This window comes from Rhodnius prolixus, unplaced genomic scaffold (genome assembly GCF_049639745.1).
Source record: "Rhodnius prolixus isolate KJV_2025 unplaced genomic scaffold, Rpr scaffold_10, whole genome shotgun sequence".
NCBI lineage: Eukaryota > Metazoa > Arthropoda > Insecta > Hemiptera > Reduviidae > Rhodnius > Rhodnius prolixus.
Window position 1 is genome coordinate 4,027,198 of NW_027411615.1, and position 16,085 is coordinate 4,043,282.

The 16,085-nt window shown below is 37.5% G+C and overlaps 1 protein-coding gene across 4 annotated transcripts in view; it reads right to left on the bottom strand.

The window, feature by feature from the left end:
• LOC141457218 (lachesin-like) overlaps positions 1–16,085 on the bottom strand; it is a 492,403-nt gene that overhangs the window by 237,455 nt on the left and 238,863 nt on the right. For all 4 annotated transcript variants that reach the window (XM_074133882.1, XM_074133879.1, XM_074133883.1 and 1 more), the window contains exon 3: positions 7,316–7,440. In XM_074133882.1, coding sequence (XP_073989983.1) covers positions 7,316–7,440 — 125 coding nt within the window. The remainder of the gene's footprint in view (positions 1–7,315; positions 7,441–16,085) is intronic.

Here is a 16,085-nt window from a genome sequence, read left to right on the forward strand (position 1 = left end):
AGATTTCTCATTTTTCTTAAACTTTTACCTACGACTGATGATGAACTTTGAATGTACTTTAAATAAACAAGGTGATCCCTATAACAGAGGATGCCTCACAATCAATTGATCCAATCAAAAAAACGCTCTACCGGAAATATTACTTTACTAAAAAGATTTTTCAGTTTTTTTTTATTTTCTCAAAAAACTGCTCCCACGTTATCCTGTAAATTAATGAGCTGATTAGATCTAAAACTTTAATTTAAAAAAAAAAAACTGTGACTTTGTCATGGACACGGCCGTGTGTGGTACGTGAATACGTTTACGTAACGGGTTATATTTTTTATATAAAATATTTTTGTTTATGTATTTAGGATAAAATCAAGGAAACAAATCGACGATCGAACACAATCTATGCCTATACAGTCCGTTGTCGATGTAGAAGCGATTTCATCATCCACTTGCATAATTTCAACCGCCCCAGCTGTAGATGTACTGACACTGTCGTTGATCCGCTCGGCCGCATTCATTCTTTTATTCATTCCTAGGCACAGCTTGACTCGGTCATGTGGTGTTTTATTATTACCATTCGATTGTTCTTGAGAAGCCCTTTCCAACCGTATACGAACTCTGTATTTGGTTTTGGCTTTTCGTCGAGTATAGGCCGACAGTATATATTTTTGATATTTTTTTGATTCTAACACCTTATTATATTCACTGTAACTATTTTACACTAATGTTTTATATACAATCGATAGATTGTGACGACAGCTGATGATTTAAACTTAAACGAACATCGTAGCTTCTCCGAGTCAAAAGTTATACTAATTGCAAATCTCGATACTCAGCAAAATGACCTCAAAATGGCGGCGCTTCCCCCTCCACCGCGCGCGATGCGTCGCAGACCTCGCTTATCGAAATGAATTCTTTGATCCTTCAGCTATCCAGCGGTCTAATTTAATTTTGGATATAGACGATAGATTCGAAACTATAATACCAAACTGTATCCCCCGATTTTGTTATCATTAAGTTTTTTGGATTGCCTCCATATGATAGCAAATTTAAAGACGTATTCACGTCAAAAATTGCCTAAGAAGATGCGATTATGGAATAGTTTTGAAAGATGAGGTGTGTAGAGATTCTTTTTAAAGTGTTAAAAAAACAAATTAAAAATATTATTCAAACTTCCGGTGTTTGATGAAAATTTGTGAGTTCGTGCTTTTGGGGGGAGGTAGAGGAAGTCGTTTGAGTCTTAACACCAGTTTTTTCCCCCCAAAAACTATCAATGATGATAGTAAAAATGCAGAATTCTTCTCCTTACCGTAGCATTGCTAAACGGAACATCAAATATGAATAACAGTTCACCATTTCTCCCAATAGAGTTGCCTCCTGACTTAATCACTAGTTTTTCGTCTGTGGACATCATTAAAGGGAATTTCTGTCAGCTAAACTGGGGTTTTATCCTTCTAAGCCGTCAATTAGTCGGCTTGGTTAATTGCAGTGATAGGAGACAGAAATAGTTTGTGCCACTAATTATGAAAAGAGCTTTTAGGTCAGATCAAAGTAATTTATATACAGGGTGATCCATTTAAAACGCACCAATCGCTAATAACTTTTTAGGAAAGCGGAATTTCGAAAAAACCCACGAAGTAAACTATATGTTTTTCTTGGTTTAGTTTTTAAATTTTCCACCCCTGTTGCTGTATCTTCATTTTTGGCAAAGTTACGGCCAAAAACCTTATCAGGGTTTCAAAAGGACCACTGGTTTTGACAATGATTATGAAAACTACACAAAAAAACTGTGAAAAATGACGCTAATCCCGTTTTGATATCCCTAATATTAGTCGAGATATTTAAGATCAAAGTTACAATTTTATCTGTTCTTGAACAGTTTTCAATATTAATTTTCCACCAGAAATACACGTTTTGGGAGGTCCTCTGACTGCAAAAAATGTTATTTGTGACTCAAAGAACGATACATAATAATAATTGAAGATTTTAAAGAATGTAGTGTAATGTTTATGGTTGTGGGTGAATCAGGATAAATTTGTTTTATCATCCTTAAAATAGCAATAATCACATCATTTTAATGCACTCAGAATGCAAGATTTCTAGACCTATGATAAGAATCTCTTTAATTAAAAGTTCTTTCCCGGGAAGCCAGGCTTCTATTTAGGCGAATCTGTTTCCCCCCCCCCCAAGCTCTGAGAAGAGTTAAGGCTATTCTTGCCCTGGATATGATGCTCACGCTGTAGCTAAAGATTCTGAAAACAAAAAATAAACACCTTTTACGAACAAGTCTTACTAATTATTGTCACATTGTTGGTAAAAGGCTCACTTGATATGTGCCATAATACGGTTAATTAGGCAATCAATAACTTGTCTTACGCCCACTTATTAAAATTATTATTAGAATTATAATTAATTAACTGCGCCAAGAAGAAGAAGAAGGCATATTTTATATTTTAAAAGTATTTTAATTAGTACAAAGACTAAAAGCTCCCATTTAGTCTTTGTACAACTACATTGGTGTCTTCGACGTGTATCAAATATCCATTCTCTGAGAATAATGGCTGATTCTCTTTTGAAAATGAACGTCAATATATCAACAAGAGAAACGGTCTGAAAAGAAATCTGTTTAGGCTTATGTAAATGTTGCTTCCTTTCAGTGATATCGATTTGACGTCAATGAAAGAGTTTTACTATTCACTAAATAAAAAACCTGAGCTGAAATGAAATAAACGATGACAAGCAGGAAGTTTATCGATTTATAATGAAACAAGTTGTGGTTATTCATCGTGAAGCTAGTTTTATTTACTCTTACTACCGGTAAAAGATCAACTGGCGATCGTATCATCGCTTGAAACAGAGTTAGCAATGAAAAATAAAAATAAATACGTTTCAAGCGGATTGAAGTAATTATTTTTTCATTTTATTTAAATTTATTTCGTTATTTACAAGCTGTATAATACGCTGTATAATATACAATAAGTAAATAGGGAGAATGAAGGATAAATGGATGCGTGAAAGGCAGGAGGAGAGATACTACCCAGCGGTAGCACTTTCTACAGGTTATGATTTTTGGTCCTTCAGACTGCGAGGAAGTCGCGGGGCCATTGACGATTCAGTCGGCGCGTATTTTTAGGAATGTCAGAGGAGGCGAGAGACTGTACTAGAGGATTAGTGCAAGTGAAGAGAGCAGTATGGAACTTTTGATATTTAGTCTTGGCGTGGTGGTCTATAAAGGGAATGTTGAGGTCGTTGTGAAGAGTGAGGTTAGTCCACCGTAGAAAGGAGCGTCAGCTGTCTGTCGGCAGTAGTTTTGATTGAAATGTCTTGTACAGTCCGTATGTTTTGTAGGTTTGACTGAAGCCCACAGCTCTAGTCCGTAGGTTCACATAGGTTTGAGAATAGTACGAGGGTCGTTTGAAAAGTCCGTGCAAAAATAAAAACTACTTAATTTTTTGGGGTAAACCTTTTTTATTTTTTAACATAGTCTCCTTTTAGGCTTATACACTTCGTCCAAAGCTGCTCTAGTTTGTTCATCCCTTCCGAATAATAGGATTTGTCCAAGTCTGAAAAATAGCCATTCGTTTCTGCAATCACCTCCTCGTTTGAATAAAATCTTTTTCCCGCCAGCCATTTCTTCATATTGGGGAACAAATAGTAGTCCGAGGGAGCCAAGTATGGAGAATAGGGGGTATGTGAAACGAGTTGGAACCCTATTTCCATTAATTTTGCGACCACAACTGCTGAGGTGTGAGCTGGTGCGTTGTCGTGATGGAAAAGGACTTTTTTGTGGGCCAATCGTGGGCGTTTTTCTCGCAGCTCGGTTTTCAAACGGTCCAATAACGATGAATAATATGCACCTGTAATAGTTTTACCCTTTTCCAGATAGTCGATGAGGATTATTCCTTGCGAATCCCAAAAGACAGTCGCCATAATCTTTCCGGCCGAAGGAACGGTCTTCGCCTTTTTTGGCGCAGATTCCCCCCTTGGTAACCCATTGTTTAGATTGTTCTTTGGTCTCAGGAGTGTAGTGATTTATCCATGTTTCATCCACAGTGACGAAACGACGCTTAAAGTCCTGCGGATTCTTCTGGAACAGCTGCAAACCGTCCTTGCAACACTTCGCACGATTTCGTTTTTGGTCAAGCGTGAGCAATCGCGGCACCCATCTTGCGGATAGCTTTGTCATGTCCAAATGTTGATGCAAAATATTATGTACCCGTTCATTCGAGATGCCCACAGCACTAGCAATCTAACGCACCTTCACTTATCTGTCATTCTTCACCATATCATGGATTTTATCAATGATTTCTGGAGTAGTAACCTCAATAGGGCGTCCAGAACGTTCAGCGTCACTTGTGCCCGTATGGCCACTCCGAAAATTTTGAAACCACTTATAAACTGTTCTAATCGAAGGTGCAGAGTCACCATAATGTTTATCAAGCTTCTCTTTAGTCTCCTGAGGCGTTTTGCCTTTCATAAAGTAGTGTTTAATCAACACACGAAATTCTTTTTCGTCCATTTTTTGAAAATCACTCGACTTCCTCGATTCAAACGAATGCCAAACACAAAGAAATAGACCGATCTGGCTGAAACTTGGTGTGTGTTCTTCCAAGAGATGCTACTAACTAAACATAACCTCGATACGCGCCAGTAGTGCTATCTCTCTGACTTTGCACGGACTTTTCAAACGACCCTCGTACTGTATATTAAGCGTTTGAGTTCAATGGGTAATTTGGAGCGTCGTCCAAGAAGTCTGTAAAGCAGTTTAGCACGTTTTGTCATTGCTTGTCTTTTAAGTCTAGTATGTGGGTTCTACGTGAGTCCTTTTTTCTATGTAGAGCCCAAGGTAGCGCACCAGATCTGCACATGGAAGAGGATTGCTGTTGAAGAGAAGAATTTAAAATAGTCTAAAGTCAATAAAAGTAGAGAAATTGTGGGTTTCAGTGTGTTTCCGGTACATTCCAGCTCAAAACCTGAACAAAAAAGAAAATAAAATCTTTCTATTCCTGTTCGCTGTCAAAATCTCTCTTCCGGAGTTTCGAAAAATATTAATTATTCTTGAAGAATAAAGGAAATAATTCAATAAATTATTTTAACTTGTTTTTAACAAATTCATACGTCTTATGTTCGCATACGTATTCACGTACATTGCAGATCGATTTCTAAAAATAAACTTTTTTCTTACTCAACGTCAAGTTTCCATTGTAAGCTTTTTATATAAAGTATGACACTCTTGTTCATTTCTACTAATAGTAGTAATTTTACAAAAAAAAATAAATAAATAAATATAAATGTTGGTGTTAGGTATAATCGATGGATGATAATCGATAGATGGACCAAATGTTTATCGAGTCGCGTAGGCTGCAGTTGTCATTGAATGATCAGCTTGTCGTGCCAATTACGTTAAAGGTCTCTGAACAGAGTATAGTTATATGGAGAACCGGAAAGCCTGCAAACTGTAATTGAGCGTTATTACATGGGCATTCTCTAAACTGGCATTGACTGCACTCACTTGCGTATCGATCAAACCTGTAATGTGTATGTGTATGCACTAGTGCAATTACATACGGCCTGCAACTAAAATTTTCTATGCATCAATTTGAAATTGGTTTACCTTGGGTAAAAAAAAAGCGGTCATTAATAAAAGTAAAAAAAGAAGGTGAAAATGTTTACGTTGACGAATCAAATTTTCTTTAATTCTCCAATCTTCATTACGTCGCTGAGAAAATTTTATTACTCGCACTGCGCAGTGACCGGTTTTTTGTGGTTTCAAAGCCTCTCTTGGTCCACAGGGCCTCTCCAATAATAGTCAAGATCTGCACAAGGGAGCTTTAGCGTGCAGAATTTCAATTTAGAAATACTGGATCCGAATCCCAGCGGTTTACCCAAAGATTTCCTCTTTCTAGAAGCTTCTTAAGGCTCATTTTCCGGTAATGGATAAAATCAATAAGGAGAGAACAACTTCCGGAGGCTGAAAGCTACCTGGCTCAGACATTGGCGCACCTTAAATTAAAAAAACCCAAGCCAATTCTGAGACAAAAATCCAGCCTTGGACTTGAGGCACCAAATATTCGCAGTTTTCTAAGGGCGCCATGGTAGCCGAGCGGGTTAAGAGGCGAGACCCGCAAAGCTAAGATGTATGTATTGTTGGTTTAGTGGGTTCGATTCCCGGTCTTTAGGCCTTGGATTTTATTTAATGGTTAATAAAAGAAATTTACTGTGAAGTATGTTTGCTAGTCGCCTCCGTCCACGACCCCTAATTGCTAGTTGCACGTTAAGCGCCGCCTGAAAAAATACTTTACTTTATTCGCAGTTTTCCAAGCTGTACCGCCATCAATCTCGTCTGATCTAAAATTTCCTTAGATAAATGGATGTTTTCTCGTCTTGGCTCACAAATCCTACAAAAGAGGGTCCTGTTATGATTCGCATTAAGAAGAGATACTTAAAGTAGAAATGCCTGATTAGGAATTTAATCTTTGCATTCTGCGGGAAATCAGTGAAATTTTCAGCAAATTCTTGCTACACAGCTCTGTTTTCACACCCTGTAAGTCCGTAAAGAAAACTAACACTGGAATGTCATGGATTTCTTGGAAACTTTTCATACATGTGACCAAAATATTTGGTTCAGGACAAATAAAAACCCCTAATTTGGACCGTTCGCATTACCTCATTTTGCGAAATCACCTCATTCTGGCAAAATGCAAGTAACATACATCCTTGGTAGAAGATGGTTTCTCCTGTCTCTTATTGTATTTCCTACTTTAATAAATTTTAGCATCATGTTTGAGAATTTTGAAGGGCTTCTAACCATTGGTACCGTAAGTTTCACCTGATTTTGTTTATTCCAGTAAATCAATGCTTTTTCTTAGGGACTTCCATTTTGGCTTTACTATTCCATTTTTAATCTCAGAACTTCGCTTTCTCTGAAATGACAGTACGTACTGTTTAGTCCTTTTGTAATAAAAACCCAGGTGCTCCTACCATCACTCTAGTTAAAAGCTAATTAAGGGCCTTGAAGTTTGAAAAACCGGAACCTCATTTAAGGGGCCACCAATATTGGTCTGTCGAAAGGAATTATTTTTTTCCCGACAGCAGGAAGTTGAAGAAAAAGAAGAATCGGAAATGGGCCTCAAAATGAAACGGGGTTCTCCTTCATTCTATAATTACAGAGTGAACCCAACTGTCGGAAATCAAGAGAGTTTATAGTTGAGTTACAATTCTCCCCTCACTTTGAACAATCACCACTAACGAATACAATGAAAAGAACAGTTTTAATTAAACAATTTAATTAGATAATTTAATTACCTATAAACTAATTATTTACCTTGATGTGTTTGCTGGGATGCCTGACGACACATTCTAGGGTCGCTTCCCGTCCTACGGGCACCGTTAGATTACCAATTGGTAGCATGAACTCTTGGTTGCGTGGATATCCGCCCACTACTTCACCTGTAATTAAATTCACCACAGTGTTATATTATTAAATCTTACCTTAAATCAATACCACAACCCCCGCACTCATTGTCATTACAATGCCAATTATATAAAGTGCATTTTAATTAGCCAATCAAACACAATTACAGTCATTATGATAATGTCTTATTTTCAATATTGTTCATTGGAGCTCAGCCAATAGACTAATAAATCTACAACTTAATTATTTATTTATTTATTTTTTTGTCCACCTAATTGTGGAACTCACAAAGAATACCATTTCTATGCACTTAACGGCTTTCGGCCGCTTTGGACGAGGTTCACCAGTTGCTGTCCACTCAGATGACGATCGTTTTGATTCCGGAATGAAGTGATGGATCCATGTTTCATCCATTGTCACATATCGACGCAAAAATTCCAGTTACGTTTAAACATGGCCAAACACTGCTCAGAATCATCAACAGGTTCTTGTCTTTGGTCAACAGTGAGCAAACGCGGCACCCACTTTGAACAGAGCTTTCTCACAGTCAAATGCTCATGCAATATAAAAACCAACACGTTCTTTTGATATCTTTACGATGTCAGCTAACTCACGCAACTTCACTTTTCGATCATTCAAAACGATTTTGTGGATTTTTTTATGTTTTCTGGTGTTATCGCCTCATTTGGACGTCCACTGCGTTCTGCATCATCGGTGTCTCTATGACTTCACGTTTGAAGTCAGCAAACCAACGTTTTATTGTTGTTTCTGATGGAGCAGAGTCCCCATAACACTTTTCAAGCCATTGCTTCTTCGCTTGGACCGGTATTTTTTCCCATCAAGAAGCAATGTAAAATCAAAACACGAAATTGTTTTTGATCCATTGTTTTGAAAATAACAACAGTAGCGTCACTCTTAGCACAATAACTCACAAACTAATGAATAGAATATCATGAAATTTTAACAGCTGATTTTTAAGGTTAGTACTAACTGAAAAAGAGGCGAATGCGATACAACTAGCGCCATCTATATGTTAGGCACGGGACTTTTCAGCCCATGTGTTAGCACTTCATAAAGAAGATCACGTGGCCACCAGCGCTTCAACCGTCTTACAAATTTCCTGGCAATGCAATTAGGAAACTATTAGGTTAGGATGTGAGAGAAATGAGTCGTAGAGAGAACTTAGCGTAGAGGGATCTTGCCGCTTCAGAAACATTGGGAATAAGATCTTGGTAGGAGCCGGAATTAGGAAACAAAAGGAGTATTAGCGATTCTGACTGGGCGTTTTTTTTTTTTTTTTTTTTTTTGACTGAAATGTTTGGATTCTCGTAGATATTGGAAGCGCTGGCTGAGCCCCCAACGTTCCATTCTGTATGTCCGGACAGATTTGAGTATCATGGTGTAGATTAGTCCTTTGTTGTTTATTATTTTCGTCTTTATTTATTTTAAAGAACTCATTGTAGAAAAGGAACTTGAGCCTTTACCAGAAACAAAAAGACTGCTGGTAGTTACCACGTCACAGGAGGACTGCAATTAAACAGAACGAAGTACTCTTATGGAAAATACATTACACATTCCAATGCATACGAACAATAACAGTAAATATCGTTTGTTGTTCAATGAAAGTTTCGATTGTTTGTTGTGATGAAGTCTAGAGAGAAGTTTGAATAGTCAGTTCAGTTCTTTCCGTTTAAGTCTAGCGGATTCCAGGTTAGGCGTTTGTCCATGAAGAGTCCTAGGTACTAAACACAATCTGTTGTAGGAAGAGGAGTGATTTTTAGGTAAACGGGTGAAAGGCGTGTTCACCTTAGGGAGCATTGTTTTCATTTATTCTGATCCTCCATTTCTATAGCCAAGTCTCAAGGGATTCTTTATGGGCTTGAAGGGAGCGATAAACAAGGAGTGATGAAGTGAGAGGATTGCTTAATCATTGGCATAAGTTAAAAGAAACGTCTAAGAATTGGTAAGGATATTAGCGGTGTAAGTACAGTAAAGTAATTGCCTACTTTTTCAGGCGGGCTTTACGTCCAACTACTAATTAGGTGTCGTGGACAGAGGCTACTAGCAAACATACTTTACTGTAAATTTCTCATATTAACCTCATTAAATATAATCCAAGGCCTTCAGATCGGGTAATCGAACCCAATACCACCATACATATTAGCTTTGCAGGTCTTGCCTCTTAACCGCTCGGCTACCGTGGTCTGGTGTAATACAAAAAACTTTTTTCATTCAAATATTTTTTCTAGAAAATTCGACTGTGGCTACTTCGAGGAACGAAAGTGGTTAGAGCCTCTTTTCTATAAGATACGGTTAAGAGTATTGGTACCCGCTGAAATCGAGTACGGTGAAAATTCCTTCATCTCTTTCCTCATTGGATGTTTCAGTTTCTGGTAAATATCTTATGAAAAATTCGTTTATACTAAATATTTCGTTGTAAGGAAATTCTAGGAGAGCGGATAGGTTCGCTTTTCTGTGCGGCTATATTTCAGTACAATGTACAGTTTTTCTTTTTTAAAAAAAACTCTATAATGTTGGTGTGGAATTAATTATGGCTCAAATATTTCGACTTTAGAGACATACGAGGGTCGTTTGAAAAGTCCGTGCAAAGTCAGAGAGATAGCACTACTGGCGCGAATCGAGGTTATGTTTAGTTAGTAGCATCTCTTGGAAGAACACACACCAAGTTTCAGCCAGATCGGTCTATTTCTTTGTGTTTGGCATTCGTTTGAATCGAGGAAGTCGAGTGATTTTCAAAAAATGGACGAAAAAGAATTTCGTGTGTTGATTAAACACTACTTTATGAAAGGCAAAACGCCTCAGGAGACTAAAGAGAAGCTTGATAAACATTATGGTGACTCTGCACCTTCGATTAGAACAGTTTATAAGTGGTTTCAAAATTTTCGGAGTGGCCATACGGGCACAAGTGACGCTGAACGTTCTGGACGCCCTGTTGAGGTTACTACTCCAGAAATCATTGATAAAATCCATGATATGGTGATGGATGACAGAAGAGTGAAGGTGCGTGAGATTGCTAGTGCTGTGGGCATCTCGAATGAACGGGTACATAATATTTTGCATCAACATTTGGACATGACAAAGCTATCCGCAAGATGGGTGCCGCGATTGCTCACGCTTGACCAAAAACGAAATCGTGTGAAGTGTTGCAAGGACGGTTTGCAGCTGTTCCAGAAGAATCCGCAGGACTTTAAGCGTCGTTTCGTCACTGTGGATGAAATATGGATACATCACTACACTCCTAAGACCAAAGAACAATCTAAACAATGGGTTACCAAGGGGGAATCTGCGCCAAGAAAGGCGAAGACCGTTCCTTCGGCCGGAAAGATTATGGCGACTGTCTTTTGGGATTCGCAAGGAATAATCCTCATCGACTATCTGGAAAAGGGTAAAACTATTACAGGTGCATATTATTCATCGCTATTGGACCGTTTGAAAACCGAGCTGCAAGAAAAACGCCCACGATTGGCCCACAAAAAAGTCCTTTTCCATCACGACAACGCACCAGCTCACACCTCAGCAGTTGTGGTCGCAAAATTAATGGAAATAGGGTTCCAACTCGTTTCACATCCCCCCTATTCTCCAGACTTGGCTCCCTCGGACTACTATTTGTTCCCCAATATGAAGAATTGCTGGCGGGAAAAAGATTTTATTCAAACGAGGAGGTGATTGCAGAAACGAATGGCTATTTTTCAGACTTGGACAAATCCTATTATTCGGAAGGGATCAACAAACTAGAGCAGCGTTGGACGAAGTGTATAAGCCTAAAAGGAGACTATGTTGAAAAATAAAAAAGATTTACCCCAAAAAATTAAGTAGTTTTTATTTTTGCACGGACTTTTCAAACGACCCTCGTATTTGAGGTAGAAACTTGAAAGTAGTAATGAGAGGAAGTCGTGTGAGTATTCCCAACCACATTTTTCGAAACTCTTTTCATCCTCAGAGAACCTCAGAAAATTTACTTCCGCTTCACGGTTACGTGAAGTTACGTACTATTCCTTGTCTAAGAATAATTCAGACAAGGATCAAGAGAACGTGAAAATGATCGCATTATTTTTTGTTTTTAAAGCCATTAAATTTTCTCCTCTTTTATTCCGCACGAAGAAATTTATAATTTAATTAAAGAAAAACGAATTTAAAAAACGAATAAAATTTATAAAGTGATTTCTACAATATTAGAGGATTGTTTTGTACAGCCGCCGCAACAATTTTGTTTGGTAATACTTTGAACTGTTAAAAAAATGGGAGGTTTAGTTAGTGAACCGGAAGTTAGTGAATCGGACATGATATGCAACTAGGGTGAAGAAACACACACTTGTGTGGACTCAGATAAAGGGGGCGGCGAAAGGGATTGTTGCGTAGCCAGAGGCGGCACAGTTCCATGTTGCACAGTTTTATAAGAGCGCCCTTTGTTTTGTGACTTTAAAAAGCTTTCACTTTTACCATGATTTTACCATTTAACAACAGCCTCACCGTAGGTTATACTCATTGTTGCCAGTTTCAGCTTTTATAAAAGCTTTACCAACCTATTTAACTATTTCAAAGCACTGAATGTGAACACTGTTGTATTACAACAAAGTCGGTATCCCCCTTGAAAGTATGTACGCAATGTTACCTGCCCAGGTGAATTTATATTTTTAGAAGTAAATAAATACTGATAAAAAGTTCAAAGCTCCGATCGTATTTGGTAAAACAGTATCTAAAATTAACTCTCACGCCATGTTCATTCATCGTAATTCACTAATTAATTTGTCTTCAAACCCAGAATCTTTACTAAAAAGTCGGTTAGCTTTAATGTTAAACTCCTCCTGTAATGAAGTAATATTATTAAAGCTGATCGACTGGCCAGGAATCGAGCCAACACTTCTTTCATCGGCCCGGAGCCTGTCCTAGGGATCACCAGAGGCGTGCGGCTCTCAGAGATTGGATCTGGTGGTATGTCCTGTGGGGTTAAACACAACAAGACTATTATGCCTTGGCTGTGTAAATACAAAGAACCGAAGAGACCCTGTGTTTGGGTAGAAATCAGATTACTCTGATTCACAGGCCTATTCACTGGGGCATGGTAGGTTCAGGAAGCATCTGTGTACAAGTTGGACGCTTATTAGCTCGGAACCGTTGTGCAAGTTTGTGTCAGGAAGAGGAGGAGACGGACTGTCACCTGTTGTTCGATTGTGTTCCAATCAAGTGGTTGCGCTATGTAACCTTTGGAATCTCATGAGACCGTAGGACTGGGATGGCAAACTTTTTTGAGACGTGGGTCAAATTTTGTTCATTTTTTTTTTTTTTAGTACTAGCTCTTGGGTCACTAATGCCCATTTGCACAAGAGTTAAGTTTAAAAATTTTAAACTGAATATTTTCAAAACTAAACATCTTTAAAATTCAGTTGGCTTAACTGGGTAAAACGGGGACGAAACCAAGTGCTATGGAAGTCTCTTTTTACAAACATAACTGACACAAAACCTTAACAAAAAGTGTGTTTTATCTGAAGAAAAGTCTAAATATGGTTATTTGCTTTGGGTTGTCGATTTTTTTTTATCATTAGCGTTTTAGAACTGTAATGATCAAACTAAAGGTTATAGATAGCATTTAAATTGCTTTTGTGTCAATGCGTGATTGAAAAAAATACAGATAGAATATAAATTATCCACACAATTAGAAAATCTAAATCAACCCGCGTAAACAAACAAATGGTTGCCTAGCAATTGTGGTTCAGCGAAAAAGCTTGCGCGGGTCAGACACTGAACCGCCGGTCGTAGGTTCGCCATCACTGCCGAACGAGATAGTAGCGCAAAAAGAACTAGTAGGGAAAGTCCTCAACCTCTTTAGTAGGGAGAGGTTTCGTCTACTAGATCCAAAGGGGAGCTGGCACAATAAGCCTCTTTTGGCTGCGGCGCCTTTTGACGTACGTAGGTCCCGTCCTGGTTCAAATCTTAAAATCTTAAATCTTAATATTATTAATTGAAGTGCGACGTCAGAGCTCCTCTAGGAGCACATTTAATGAAATATCTCCTGTGAAAAACTTTTAAAACCTGAGTGATAAGCTTAGCTTAGTTCAAATGAAACCCTCTAACAGATGGCTAGAAAAATTACAAGGAAACCGGAAAAGCTAAATTTGAAAAACAAATCGGTTGCTCTGATGAAACTTTTTAAAGAGTTTTAACAATTTTTTCTTATTATGATAGAGTTGAAGAAAAATTACATACATCAGTATGTATAAATAATGTATTGATCTGGTATTTTATGCAACATACATTGTATGTGCAATAAACTGTATAGTATTGATTCAAAAAGAAAAATTCAGTAGAAATATATTAGTGGAGGGAAACCTTTTCAGTGCTCACAGAAGTTACTGTAACCAATGTAAAACAGTTGCCACAATGTTTACGTCACAGAACCTTACATTACCCGTTTGGGAAATCATAGGCGAGTACTATTTCCTCCCGACCTTCTGTTTCTCCTTCTATTCCTCAGACCCCCTCCCCTCTACACACAAACTCGACTGAAAGAGACTTCCCACTATCTTTTATCACCACTGGTTATGACGCAAATATCGCACCCTAGAACATGTGAAGCCTCAGGCAACCAAACTGACCAACATCTTCAATCTGAGCTCGCCTCGCCCATAATCTTGGTTACCACAACGGCCATAACCATAGTTATATTCTGGTCCAGTGGTTTTTGGTAATCTTCCTCTTCACAAAATCTTCGTAGAATGTGCCTGTGTAGTGCTCGTCTAATGGGATTTCCTATTCGATATTTTTTTTTCTATAACAGTTTTAAGGATACAGTTTTTTATATATAAAACTCGCAGTTATCTCTATATATTTTGGAGGACACTGTCTTAAGATATACATTGTATACTTTGTCCTTACTCTAGTTGGAGTTTAAGATCAAGCGTTATTGATCTACCTAACGATAGTTCTGAAACTGTTTTGGTATGGATTTCAAAATCTGCGAACCGTGCCTTACACATATGACATCTTTTCCTACTAGCTGCGATAATGCAGTGCAATGCATAAACAGCAGGTGGTTTGTGGATATGCACTGATTTGGGCATTGTAGTTTCCATATTTATTCTACATAATTACACGAATTATTTGTCAAGGAGACCTGGAAATGCTGTTACATTCGCTAGAAAAAAGTACAGTAAAGTAATTGCCTACTTTTTCAGGCGGTCTTTACGTCCAACTACCCAATTAGGTGTCCTGGACTGAGGCGACTTGCAAACATAATTTACTTACTATAAATTTCTCAAATTAACCATTAAATAATACACAAAATCAAGAAAAAGGGAGCAGAACCTACTAAACCAACAATACATCTTTGCTTTGCGGGTCTAGCCTATATAACCTCCTAACATACTTGACTATAAATTTCTCATATTAACCATTAAATAAAATCCAAGGCCTAAGACCGGGAATCGAACCCACTAAACCAACAATACATCTTAGCTTTGCGGGTCTAGCCTATAACCGCTCGCCTACAATAGCGCCTACATTATCTATTACTGCAGAACTAAACAAATCAACATTGAATAATGTTAACATTAAATAAATGATTATTTTATCATCTTTTCTTAAGGCCACATTTCTTACGGGTAGGCCAGGTTGCAGAAAGGTGACCACCACTGGTTTTGGAAAAATTCAAGGTACAAAACAGACCTTTAAAGTGAAAAAAAAATAAATAAATAAAGTGCTATAGAAAATTACACAATTGTATCTTTTCTTACGTTAGATAAGAGAGATTATTAAATAATAATAATTAAAATAAAAAAATCTGAGAAAGAGAACTAAGAATATATTTTGATAAATGTATGAAAGGAATATAACGGTGGAAAAGCTCCTAATTTATACATGAGACATTCTCGTGTTCAGGGAATAACGTAGCTTTCTGCAGGAAACCAGGTTTATAGTAGTGGTGAGTTCTGTCTTTTGCTCCAGTGCCCAAAAGCTATAGCTTGCATAAGGGCCATGTTTTCATAGTCTGCAAGTTCTACAGTATATATATATATAATGCTAAACCAAAAAGGAAAAATTACCTTAGGGTATCGCAAAAATTCTTTGTTCGCCCTTACCACAATTGCATTGTATAATATATTAATTCATACTAAGCACAAATTCTGTGATTATCTTATCAAATTAGGATCCATCAGTTCACAGTTCATCTTTAAAAAAAAATTATCTTAAATTGTACTAAAAAATCAAGTTCAAATATTTTTGTTTCCCCTTGTTCGTACAATAAGTAAACCAAATCGTAGAGGTAAAAGTATGATGAGTACATTTCCATTAATTAGGTCAACCTAATTAATTTGCATTATTGAATGAGATAATCTCTATACCACTTGCGCTTCAAGCGATCCCTAGCGTTTTCAGGAAGAGGGATAGATGATAATGAAGATACTAGGGGTGGATGATAATGGCTGGAATAGAATTTTCTATATCTAGATGTATGCAGATCGGAAACGAAAAAAGGGTTTTAAGGTCATTAGGGATAATAAGGTTGGAGACATAAAAAAGGGAATGTTTATGATTCATTAGAGGATTTCGGAATCCTCCGGAAGTCCAAATAAATGGAATAATGGCCCAGTAAATCAGTCTTTTGTTTTTTACTTTTAGTTTGGAGTTTTTTTCTGAGTAAAGTAAGCAATAGTTTTGTAGC